The sequence below is a fragment of the Thalassophryne amazonica genome, chromosome 11 (genome assembly GCF_902500255.1).
Source record: "Thalassophryne amazonica chromosome 11, fThaAma1.1, whole genome shotgun sequence".
NCBI classification, from domain to species: domain Eukaryota; kingdom Metazoa; phylum Chordata; class Actinopteri; order Batrachoidiformes; family Batrachoididae; genus Thalassophryne; species Thalassophryne amazonica.
Window position 1 is genome coordinate 50,675,801 of NC_047113.1, and position 12,105 is coordinate 50,687,905.

At 41.1% G+C, this 12,105-nt stretch overlaps 1 protein-coding gene across 1 annotated transcript; it reads right to left on the reverse strand.

The window, feature by feature from the left end:
* Positions 1 to 241: 241 nt before the first annotated feature.
* chic1 (cysteine-rich hydrophobic domain 1) lies at positions 242 to 11,876 on the reverse strand. The gene is made up of 6 exons (XM_034181616.1): positions 11,714 to 11,876; positions 4,069 to 4,123; positions 2,945 to 3,100; positions 2,509 to 2,565; positions 1,728 to 1,787; positions 242 to 1,628 (listed from the first exon to the last, which is right to left on the reverse strand). The coding sequence occupies exons 1-6, from the start codon at positions 11,836 to 11,838 to the stop codon at positions 1,578 to 1,580; spliced, it is 504 nt and encodes a 167-aa protein (XP_034037507.1). The 5' UTR covers positions 11,839 to 11,876; the 3' UTR covers positions 242 to 1,577.
* Between the last annotated feature and the right edge of the window lie 229 nt (positions 11,877 to 12,105).

Below are 12,105 nucleotides of genomic sequence, written 5' to 3' on the forward strand. Positions count from 1 at the left end.
TTGCCAATATTAGATAATCCATCCTCAAGCATCTGTAACTTTAAAAAAAAATGAAGCCACAAACCACTGCTTCATTTTTAATGTGCCACATAACAGGCTGTCTTGTAAAATTTATAGTTTAGCAGCTTGTTAAACATTACCAATAACCACAGTTGGAGGGCAGCAGATTTGTATTGCCAAGATGGCACATTCAGTTAGTGTGATGAATCAGACCTATAGAAAGAAAACTACAGGAAAAGGGGAATCAAAACTGACATTTTATTTTCTCTCTCTAGTAGGGTTAGGCCATCATGACAAACGTGTACAAGAACTGTCACAACAATACTGAAAAGGAGAATCCAGGATCTCCTTTGGACAAGAACATTACAAGCTGTACTTCACCTACAATTCCAGAGGCACTCTAATAATGCATTGCAACAATCTCATGAATGAGATTTGATGAAACATTGAACATGAAACATTGAACAGAATGAAAACTATGGAATTACACATGTAAATGTTATATGCATAAGCTTGCTGTAACTCCAGAATGAGCAAACAGTACAGGAAGCTACAAAATTAATAGTGGGACAAAGTGAAAATAAAGGAGTGGAAGTAAAGAGTTCAAATGATTCTTCAGCTACATAGCTCAGATTCAACGATCTGGAGTTCTAACAAATGACACGTCACATAACTGTCATTTTTATTGGCAAAATTCACGTGCTTAGATGCATATTCAGTACTGGGGCATTTGTAGTCTGAAATACTGACCTTTTTTTATTGGGCTCAAGTGCAAATATCAGTCCTAACTCTGGCATCTTGTATATTGTAACTATATGGCTTACAAGATAAAACAGGTCCGTATAAACTAGAAAGGTACACAGACATTGTATTTCATTCATCAAAAACTATGGTACAGCAATATATTGGCAAAAAATAAAAATAAAAACACTGACGAGCTAAGTAATTTTATGTAAACAATGATATGCCACTGTATAGCTTATCCTGATGTATTTACAAGTTATTTTGTTACCTAGTTCCTATGTACAGAGGGTTGAATGTTTATATTTTTTTAAAAATTACAGTTCATTATACAATTTTGCTCATCCAATCACCTGTGAAGAACTGGACTGAAACTGACAAAACAACAAATGGCCTTTAAATACAGACTTGCTGAATTACCAAATGCCTTCCTCCCTGTTACACCCATTTAGAAATCATACAGTACATAAGGCAAGGATATTTACGGAAGGTGGAGGCATCAAATCCTTTGCAAGGAATTACTAATCTAATTGATGGGACCTACTTTTGTTGAGGGGTTTTAGAGTAAATGCACTTTATGGGTTAGCTTTTTTTTTTTAACATTTGTCACATTGAACAAAAACAGTGCAACAAAAAGGAACATGTCTATTTCTGTTAGGAAATGTGCAAAATCTGCTCTAAAGCAAAGTGACAGTGTTGCAAATTCTAATGTACAAGGTACTGGAAATGTATAGGATCATCACTAAACACCAGTGCAGACCCTTATTCCAACATGTTGTATATACAAGGCACTAAGGACAAGACTCAAGGGCCATAAATCCAAGCTTGTAGCCTCCTCAGTCTGGTCGGAATATAGGGTACTTTGGTAAAAATTCTATAAGAATCACCTTAAAAAAAAGGGGGGGAGAGACACGTTAAATATATTTGCATATTTTTTTTAAACAACCCAAAAATGCAGTCATTTTGTGTACAACTCTTTGACTTACATATTCCATCATATTACTGCTTTCACATTTTCTTTTGCTGAGTTTCCAGTGCAGCCCCAGCTGATGAGACAAAAAGCACCTCAGTTAAGGACCCCCTCTCAAACAAACACACACACACCAATCTGTCTGAAAATCTCCCCTTGAGTGTCAGGGGATTTTTGGATCAGGGCTGTCTGGTCACACCAGGGTCAAACCTTGGTGTGGCCAGACACCCTGAAGAGTTTCCTTTATGTCTTTGCAAAGCTACTAGCTGTAAACTGTTGCTACAAAACAAAACAAAATTAACACGCCATTTTACCTCTGACCTCTGCTATCTCAGACCTCGTGCATAATATCTGTCAAGTAGTCTAGACCGTGAAAAGTTTACAAATTTAAGGGGGAATGACTGTCATAAGGTTCAGGTTATTTTGACTGTTAAGATGAAAATGACTTCTAAGGAGGAACCTGGCTTTGGAGAGCCAAACCTTTCCTGGAAGCCTTCGATTCATTCTTCAGATTCCCCCCTTGCCCCCACTCTTGAACAAAAGAATGCAATGGTTCTTCATTAAGGCCCTTAAATACAGCCAATGGTTTCCAAATTAACACTGAATTATGCCAGTCATTCAGAAACATATAAAAGTCATTCTATCATATTAAAGTTGATGTTCCCTGGGTCTGCCTCTAAATTTCCCTTTTAGGCCCTTCTTTAACTTTTTTCTCCAAAGACTCACCTTTTGATGTCACAAAGCACAACAGATAGCCACCCAATTAACTCAGTTGACATATGTGCACTCTCGCTTACCTTGTGGTATAATCTGTTATTTTCCCACTCTAACAACTTCTGAATAGACCGTCTTGTCTATAGGGATTTAAAAAACAACAATAAAAAACATTACAAGCAACAAAATAGTCTCAATTTTACACTTTAACAGGTAACAGTAAAGAGCTAGAGGATTTTAATTTATAGACTCAACTCCTAATTTACCAGGTAGTAATTTCCACTTTATTGTCAGTGGTTCTGATTAGTAGCACCACTGTTAAGTGATGCGCACTGGAGCTGAGCAGGAAAGGTGTTCCACAATGTGTCGTTTCTACACAGGCGCTAATTGAACACAAGTTATTATCCTGTGCACTTAGCTTAATACAGCTGAATTGCTACAACAGCCACTAAGTAATCAGCGCTGGCATTAGGGAGAGTCGAGGCCTCCAAATTGTGTCACGGGAGGTCTGAGACTTACTCTCTTGTTGAGGCAGATAACAGGCCATAGACTGCAGCCTACTGTACAGCAACAACACAGGCAGCCGCAAAGAAGCCACTTCACATTCACAGGCAAGTTCTTTTTCAAACAAGCATTCACCCTGCTGATGCTGGTTTTGAATTCCTCTGGCGCTACCTAGAATGAAAAAGGAAAAAGACAGAAACCATGCAAGTAGGCCAAAACAAAGCAGTGGGTAGGGAGGATGATAATAATTTGAGAAAATTAAAGAATGAATTAAATGGCTAAGGATGAGAAGGAGTGAGATAGTAACATAGAAGATTCCAAAATGCACAACAGAAGGATCCAAGAGCTTCAGAAAACCAACAGGTAGATATTTGCAGATGGTGTCCCGAGATGAGGGATCTCCAAATACTCTGTGACTAGCTAACCACACTCCAGACTGTTCAAGGCAACAAGAAACTCAAAGGTGAGATAAGCTCAGCGCCTGTGGCAGCGTCAGCCAAACAACCTGAATAGCTGCTCATTCCTCGCAGAGTCTGTACGCCATAAAACGGGGTCGTAATCTTTTATGACAGGATGCAAACGTCTCTTTGCAAACAGCCAAAGACCTTAGAATAAAGCACAGCAGGGCCTGATCTGCACCCTTCAATCATCATCACTGTGACCTCATTCATCACATGTCACCCTGGGTCACAATACTGACGGTACTTTTTATTGCCCCACACTTCTCTCGGCCTGCTCTTACCCCTGCAGCCTTTTTGTGTTCCGCCGTCCGACCCAGGAAGCTTTCCTTTCTTGTCTTGTCTTCGTTTCATTATTTTATCACCTGGAGCCGGACCATCCACAACGTAAGGGTCCCCGACAAGTCAGCCCCACAGCCGGCTTATTCATTTACAGAGCTCAACTGGAGCACATTCAGGCACTTTTCTATGCACTATGGTGCATTACTGAAATGCATCCGCACCAGAGCAAAATCACTCAGAGGGCTGAATGGGGCAGGTCGGGGAAGTCATGGTTGTTAGACTTTAAAGCACAATAGCATCACTGTGGCTTTAATTGCTTCATTCAACCCACTTGGAACTGAAGAGAAAGCAGTTGCAACAATCTTAAGTGTAAGAAAAACAAGAAAAAGTCAACTGTACCTTTCCCGTGAGAACAGAGGGAAACTCTGTATCAAATTTGTTGCTCAGTCCAAACCTGAAGGGTGGAAAAAAGAAAAGAGGGTGTTACTATCGATACATAATAATCAAGACCAATAGACCAATCAGATTCCAAAGCCTCACACTTGCTGATCTACCCTGGTTTAGATTATCACAACAGCTCAATTAGATGGATGCTAATTTGTACCTGCCAGATCCTGCTTGATCACCTGTTTAAAAAAAAAAACTATTAATTTAGAACGCAGATCTGACTGATCTTGGAAGAGCTGAGCCACAGTGAAACCATACCTTCAATCACGTCAATGATTTTCATTTTAATTATAAAAAAAAAAAAAAAAAAAAAAAAACAGACCCAACTACAAAACTGTTGCCCCCATGAGCAGGAGTGTGAACATTTATCCCAAATTTTTGTAGAAAAAGACAAAAGAATAAAATCATTTACTAAAACATTTACATTATTTTCTGAGCTATGTTCCATTCAGTATTGTATTGTATTGTATCACTTCCTGTTCCGGAGCACAGCGGTGTTTTGCTGTATCTGTTAGCTGTTTAATCTGCGCAGTTAGATTGATCTAGTTAACTAGATAACGATTTGTTTCACAGTGTAATCTTCACGTGCCCTAACTAAAGCACTCCCTCTGCTGAATCACCTCTAAATTATTTACACATTATTCACTTTGTGTGTTTTTAGGAATCCGCTAGCTTAGCGCAGCTACTAGCTCTTAGTTGGTTTAGCATGGTGGCTTCTCCTGTCTCTCCTGCACTTTTCTGCTCTGGGTGTGAAATGTTTAGCTATTCCTCGGCCTCCTTTAGCAGTAATGGTACTTGTAATAAGTGTAGCTTATTCATAGCTTTGGAGGCCAGGCTGGGCGAATTGGAGACTCGGCTCCGCACCGGGGAAAATTCTACAGCTAGCCAGGCCCCTGTAGTCGGTGCGGACCAAGGTAGCTTAGCCGCCATTAGTTTCCCTCTGGCAGATCCCGAGCAGCCGCGAAAGCAGGCCGACTGGGTGACTGTGAGGAGGAAGCGTAGTTCTAAACAGAAGCCCCGTGTACACCACCAACCCGTTCACATTTCTAACCGTTTTTCCCCACTCGACGACACACCCGCCGAGGATCAAACTCTGGTTATTGGCAACTCTGTTTTGAGAAATGTGAAGTTAGCGACACCAGCAACCATAGTCAATTGTCTTCCGGGGGCCAGAGCAGGTGACACTGAAGGAAATTTGAAACTGCTGGATAAGGCTAAGCGTAAATTTGGTAAGATTGTAATTCACGTCGGCAGTAATGACACCCGGTTACGCCAATCGGAGGTCACTAAAATTAACAGTGAATCGGTGTGTAACTTTGCAAAAACAATGTCGGACTCTGTAGTTTTCTCTGGGCCCCTCCCCAATCGGACCAGGAGTGACATGTTTAGCCACATGTTCTCCTTGAATTGCTGGCTGTCTGAGTGGTGTCCAAAAAATGAGGTGGGCTTCACAGATAATTGGCAAAGCTTCTGGGGAAAACCTGGTCTTGTTAGGAGAGACGGCATCCATCCCACTTTGGATGGAGCAGCTCTCATTTCTAGAAATCTCGCCAATTTTCTTAAATCCTCCAAACCGTGACTATCCAGGGTTGGGACCAGGAAGCAGAGTTGTAGTCTTACACACCTCTCTGCAGCTTCTCTCCCCCTGCCATCCCCTCATTACCCCATCCCCGTAGAGACGGTGCCTGCTCCCAGACCACCAATAACCAGCAAAAATCTATTTAAGCATAAACATTCAAAAAGAAAAAATAATATAGCACCTTCAACTGCACCACAGACTAAAACAGTTAAATGTGGTCTATTAAACATTAGGTCTCTCTCTTCTAAGTCCCTGTTAGTAAATGATATAATAATTGATCAACATATTGATTTATTCTGCCTTACAGAAACCTGGTTACAGCAGGATGAATATGTTAGTTTAAATGAGTCAACACCCCCGAGTCACACTAACTGCCAGAATGCTCGTAGCACGGGCCGAGGCGGAGGATTAGCAGCAATCTTCCATTCCAGCTTATTAATTAATCAAAAACCCAGACAGAGCTTTAATTCATTTGAAAGCTTGACTCTTAGTATTGTCCATCCAAATTGGAAGCCCCAAAAACCAGTTTTATTTGTTATTATCTATCGTCCACCTGGTCGTTACTGTGAGTTTCTCTGTGAATTTTCAGACCTTTTGTCTGACTTAGTGCTTAGCTCAGATAAGATAATTATAGTGGGCAATTTTAACATCCACACAGATGCTGAGAATGACAGCCTCAACACTGCATTTAATCTATTATTAGACTCAATTGGCTTTGCTCAAAATGTAAATGAGTCCACCCACCACTTTAATCATATCTTAGATCTTGTTCTGACTTATGGTATGGAAATTGAAGACTTAACAGTATTCCCTGAAAACTCCCTTCTGTCTGATCATTTCTTAATAACATTTACATTTACTCTGATGGACTACCCAGCAGTGGGGAAGTGCCTGACTCTGTGGTATAACTCACAAACTCGCAGCTTAAAGCAGATAACCCGTAAGTTGGAGAGGAAATGGCGTCTCACTAATTTAGAAGATCTTCACTTATCCTGGAAAAACAGTCTGTTGCTCTATAAAAAAAAAAAGCCCTCCGTAAAGCTAGGACATCTTACTACTCATCACTATTTGAAGAAAATAAGAACAACCCCAGGTTTCTTTTCAGCACTGTTGCCAGGCTGACAAAGAGTCAGAGCTCTATTGAGCCGAGTATTCCTTTAACTTTAACTAGTAATGACTTCATGAATTTCTTTGCTAATAAAATTTTAACTATTAGAGAAAAAATTACTCATAACCATCCCAAAGACGTATCATTATCTTTGGCTGCTTTCAGTGATGCCGGTATTTGGTTAGACTCTTTCTTTCCGATTGTTCTGTCTGAGTTATTTTCATTAGTTACTTCATCCAAACCATCAACATGTCTATTAGACCCCATTCCTACCAGGCTGCTCAAGGAAGCCCTACCATTATTTAATGCTTCGATCTTAAATATGATCAATCTATCTTTATTAGTTGGCTATGTACCACAGGCTTTTAAGGTGGCAGTAATTAAACCATTACTTAAAAAGCCATCACTTGACCCAGCTATCTTAGCTAATTATAGGCCAATCTCCAACCTTCCTTTTCTCTCAAAAATTCTTGAAAGGGTAGTTGTAAAACAGCTAACTGATCATCTGCAGAGGAATGGTCTATTTGAAGAGTTTCAGTCAGGTTTTACAATTCATCATAGTACAGAAACAGCATTAGTGAAGGTTACAAATGATCTTCTTATGGCCTCAGACAGTGGACTCATCTCTGTGCTTGTTCTGTTAGACCTCAGTGCTGCTTCTGATACTGTTGACCATAAAATTTTATTACAGAGATTAGAGCATGCCATAGGTATTAAAGGCACTGCGCTGCGGTGGTTTGAATCATATTTATCTAATAGATTACAATTTGTTCATGTAAATGGGGAATCTTCTTCACAGACTAAGGTTAATTATGGAGTTCCACAAGGTTCTGCGCTAGCACCAATTTTATTCACTTTATACATGCTTCCCTTAGGCAGTATTATTAGACGGCATTGCTTAAATTTTCATTGTTACGCAGATGATACCCAGCTTTATCTATCCATGAAGCCAGAGGACACACACCAATTAGCTAAACTGCAGGATTGTCTTACAGACATAAAGACATGGATGACCTCTAATTTCCTGCTTTTAAACTCAGATAAAACTGAAGTTATTGTACTTGGCCCCACAAATCTTAGAAACATGGTGTCTAACCAGATCCTTACTCTGGATGGCATTACCCTGACCTCTAGTAATACTGTGAGAAATCTTGGAGTCATTTTTGATCAGGATATGTCATTCTATGCACATATTAAACAAATATGTAGGACTGCTTTTTTGCATTTACGCAATATCTCTAAAATTAGAAAGGTCTTGTCTCAGAGTGGTGCTGAAAAACTAATTCATGCATTTATTTCCTCTAGGCTGGACTATTGTAATTCATTATCAGGTTGTCCTAAAAGTTCCCTGAAAAGGCTTCAGTTAATTCAAAATGCTGCAGCTAGAGTACTAACGGGGACTAGAAGGAGAGAGCATATCTCACCCATATTGGCCTCTCTTCATTGGCTTCCTGTTAATTCCAGAATAGAATTTAAAATTCTTCTTCTTACTTATGAGGTTTTGAATAATCAGGTCCCATCTTATCTTAGGGACCTCATAGTACCATATCACCCCAATAGAGCGCTTCGCTCTGACTGCAGGCTTACTTGTAGTTCCTAGGGTTTGTAGGAGTAGAATGGGAGGCAGAGCCTTCAGCTTTCAGGCTCCTCTCCTGTGGAACCAGCTCCCAATTCAGATCAGGGAGACAGACACCCTCTCTACTTTTAAGATTTGGCTTAAAACTTTCCTTTTTGCTAAAGCTTATAGTTAGGGCTGGATCAGGTGACCCTGAACCATCCCTTAGTTATGCTGCTATAGACTTAGACTGCTGGGGGTTCCCATGATGCACTGAGTGTTTTTCTCTTTTTGCTCTGTATGCACCACTCTGCATTTAATCATTAGTGATTGATCTCTGCTCCCCTCCACAGCATGTCTTTTTCCTGGTTCTCTCCCTCAGCCCCAAGCAGTCCCAGCAGAAGACTGCCCCTCCCTGAGCCTGGTTCTGCTGGAGGTTTCTTCCTGTTAAAAGGGAGTTTTTCCTTCCCACTGTCACCAAGTGCTTGCTCACAGGGGGTCGTTTTGACCGTTGGGGTTTTTACGTAATTATTGTATGGCCTTGCCTTACAATATAAAGCGCCTCGGGGCAACTGTTTGTTGTGATTTGGCTCTATATAAATAAAATTGACTGATTGATTGATTCAGCTGGATGTTGCTGAAGAAAGCAGAAGGCTGAATCATGTCCATTGTTCACCTGGTTTGACATAACAAAAATCTAATAACGTGGATACTTTAATATGTTTGCTTCAGTCCATGGTTCAAGGACGCCCATGCCGCATTCTCCTTATACATTCTGAAGTGTGAGGATGGGCAGCTGGCATAAAACGTGCCGTGGTTTCCTTAGTGTGATGAACACTTCTGAACTAACATTATGATATAATATTTTAATGCTTAAATGGTGTACAGTGCATCCAAAAAGTATTCACAGCACTTCACTTTTTCCACATTTTATGTTACAGCCTTATTCCAAAAAGGATGAAAGTTTTTTTCTTCAAAATTCTACACACAATACCCTATAATGACAATGTGAAAAAGGTTGTTATGAAATTTTTGCAAATTTCTTAAAAAAAAAAAAAAAAACACATACAAAGAAATCACTTGTACATAAGTTTTCACAGCCTGTGCCATGAAGTTCAAAATTGAGCTTCGGTGCATCCTGTTTCCACTGATCATCCTTGAGATGTTTCTACAGCCGAACTGGAGTCAACCTGTGGTAAATACAGTTGATTGGACATGATCTGGAAAGGTACACACCTGACTACATATAAGGTCCCACAGTTGACAGTGCATTTCAGAGCACAAACCAAGCATGGAGTCAAAGCAATTGCCTGCAGACCTCAGAACAGCATTGTCTTGAGACACCAACTTGATAAAGGGGAGGTACAGAAACATTTTTGCTGCTTTGAAGGTCCCAATGAGCACAGTGGCCTCCATCATCCATAACCCTCAAGTGACCAAGCTATTTTAGAGACCAATATGGCTGAGTGGGGTTATTTATGACCCCACTGAATTTGGAATACTTATTGTTTTAGGGTTCTTTCTATTTATTTCACTCTGTAATATATTTGTTCATCATTTGTTTCATCCACACTCTGGACATCAAGAATCAGTCGCAATGCTTGTGCAGCTGTAACTCTTGCTATTCTAGGTCATAGATGTTCCTGGGGTCATAAGTGACCCCACACAAGTTTGGATTATACTTGACAAATGACTTGGTGGATCCTTGCAAAATTCATGGTAAGAAACTTTTTTCCGATTAAAATTAGAAAAATGGTGCACAAAAACATATGCCAGGGTCATGAATGACCCCACTTGATCGCTTGACAGTTAAATGGAAGAAGTTCAGATCTACCAGGACTCCTTGAGCTGGCCGCCTATCTAAACTGAGAGATCAGGGAAGAAGGACCTTAGTCATGGAGGTGACCAAGAACACGATGGTCACTCTGTCAGAGCTCCAGCATTCCTCTGTGGAGAGAGGAGAACAACCATCTCTGCAGCAATCCACCAGTCAGGCCTGTATGGTAGGGTTGCCAGATGGAAGCCACTGCTTAGTAAAAGGCACATAGCAGCCCACGTGGAGTTTGCCAAAAGGCACCTGAAGGACTTTCAGACCATGAGAACCAAAATTCTCTGCTCTGATGAGACAAAGACTGAACTCTTTGGTGGGAATGCCAGGTGTCATGTTTGGACAAAACCAAGCACCATCCCTACAGTGAAGCATGGTGGTGGCAGCATCATGCTGTGGGGATGTTTTTCAGTGGAAGAACTTGGAGACTAGACAGGATTGCAAGAAAAAAGATGAATGCACCAATGTACAGAGACATCCTGGATGAAAACCTGCTCCAGAGTGCTCTTGACCTCAGACTGGGGCAACAGTTCATCTTTCAGCAGGACAATGACCCTAAGTACACAGCCAAAATATCAAACGAGTGGCTTCAGGACAACTCTGCTAAATCCAATTGATTATCTCTAGTGAGATCTGAAAATGGCGTGCACCGATGCTCCCCATCCAATCTGATGGAGCTTGAGGGGTGCTGCAAAGAGAAATGGGCAAAACTGCTCAAAGATAGGTGCGCCAAGCTTGTGGCATCATATTCAAGAAGACGTGAGGCTGTAATTGCTGTCAAAGGTACATCAACAAAGTAGGCAATTGAGCAAAGGGTGTGAATACTTATGTACATGTGATTTTTTTTTTTTTAGCTTCTTATTTTTAATAAATCTGCAAAAATTTCAATAACATTTTTTCATGCTGTCATTATGGGGTGTTGTGAGTAAAATTTTGGGGGGAAAATTAATTTTCTCCATTTTGGAATAAAGCTGTAACATAAAATGTGGAAAAAGTGGAGTGCTGTGAATACTTCCCAGATGCACAGTATTTTCTCTTTAGCCACAATTAGTTTTCTTGAGCCATAAATTATACATATAGGAATGAGCTGACCTAACCTGATGTAAAAACTGCAAATATTCCTGAGAAGACTATACAGGGGGAGGTGATGGTCTAGTGGATAAGCGTTGGGCTTGAGAGTTAATGAATGAATTACAAGTCTAATTAGCAGCTATAACAACAAGGGGGGGGGGGGCACACACAACACAGCAATTAGCTACAATGTACCAACTGTAACTGTACATCACCTGTCAAGCATTACCACTGACAAATATCGGTCGGTTAGCAGAACACGTCGTCTGTGTGGTCACATAAACAATAATATTTGTTTCTGCTTAGAACGAGTTCTTTCCACGACAGAACTTGCCTCACTGATAGTTGTTGTGATTTGGCTAAGCTAGCTGGCTGGCTATCTGCAGCTAAACAAGCTAACGCTACAGTCGGTAAAAGAAGGCGTTTAAAAAGGAGGACGGACGCGGCTGTGCTCACACTGTGATGTGTCCTGCTCCTCTCATCACCACAGGCTCCGGACAGTATCTGGGCAGATGCTCCTCACTCACTACGTGCTCATCCTCTTCGTCTTCTAACTCGTAAATGGTATCAAAGTCCGCCATGTTGGGGAGCAGTGTGTTGGGACGCTCGTGATGACGTCGGTCCACGGGCCTGCGCGCGGGGTCTCGGTGATCGCCAGCGCCCTCAGAGCAGCACGAGCCCAAAATTCCACAGGGCCTCTAAATGGAGCAGAGCGAGTGACTTCGAGCCTCAGCGCGGAGACGTGTTTCAAACGATGAAGTGCGTTGTTGGATTTAGAGCTACTCGCTGCTGTTCAGCCAATCAAGAAGCTTCATGCCTGATAACGTAACAACGATACCAGGGTGGAT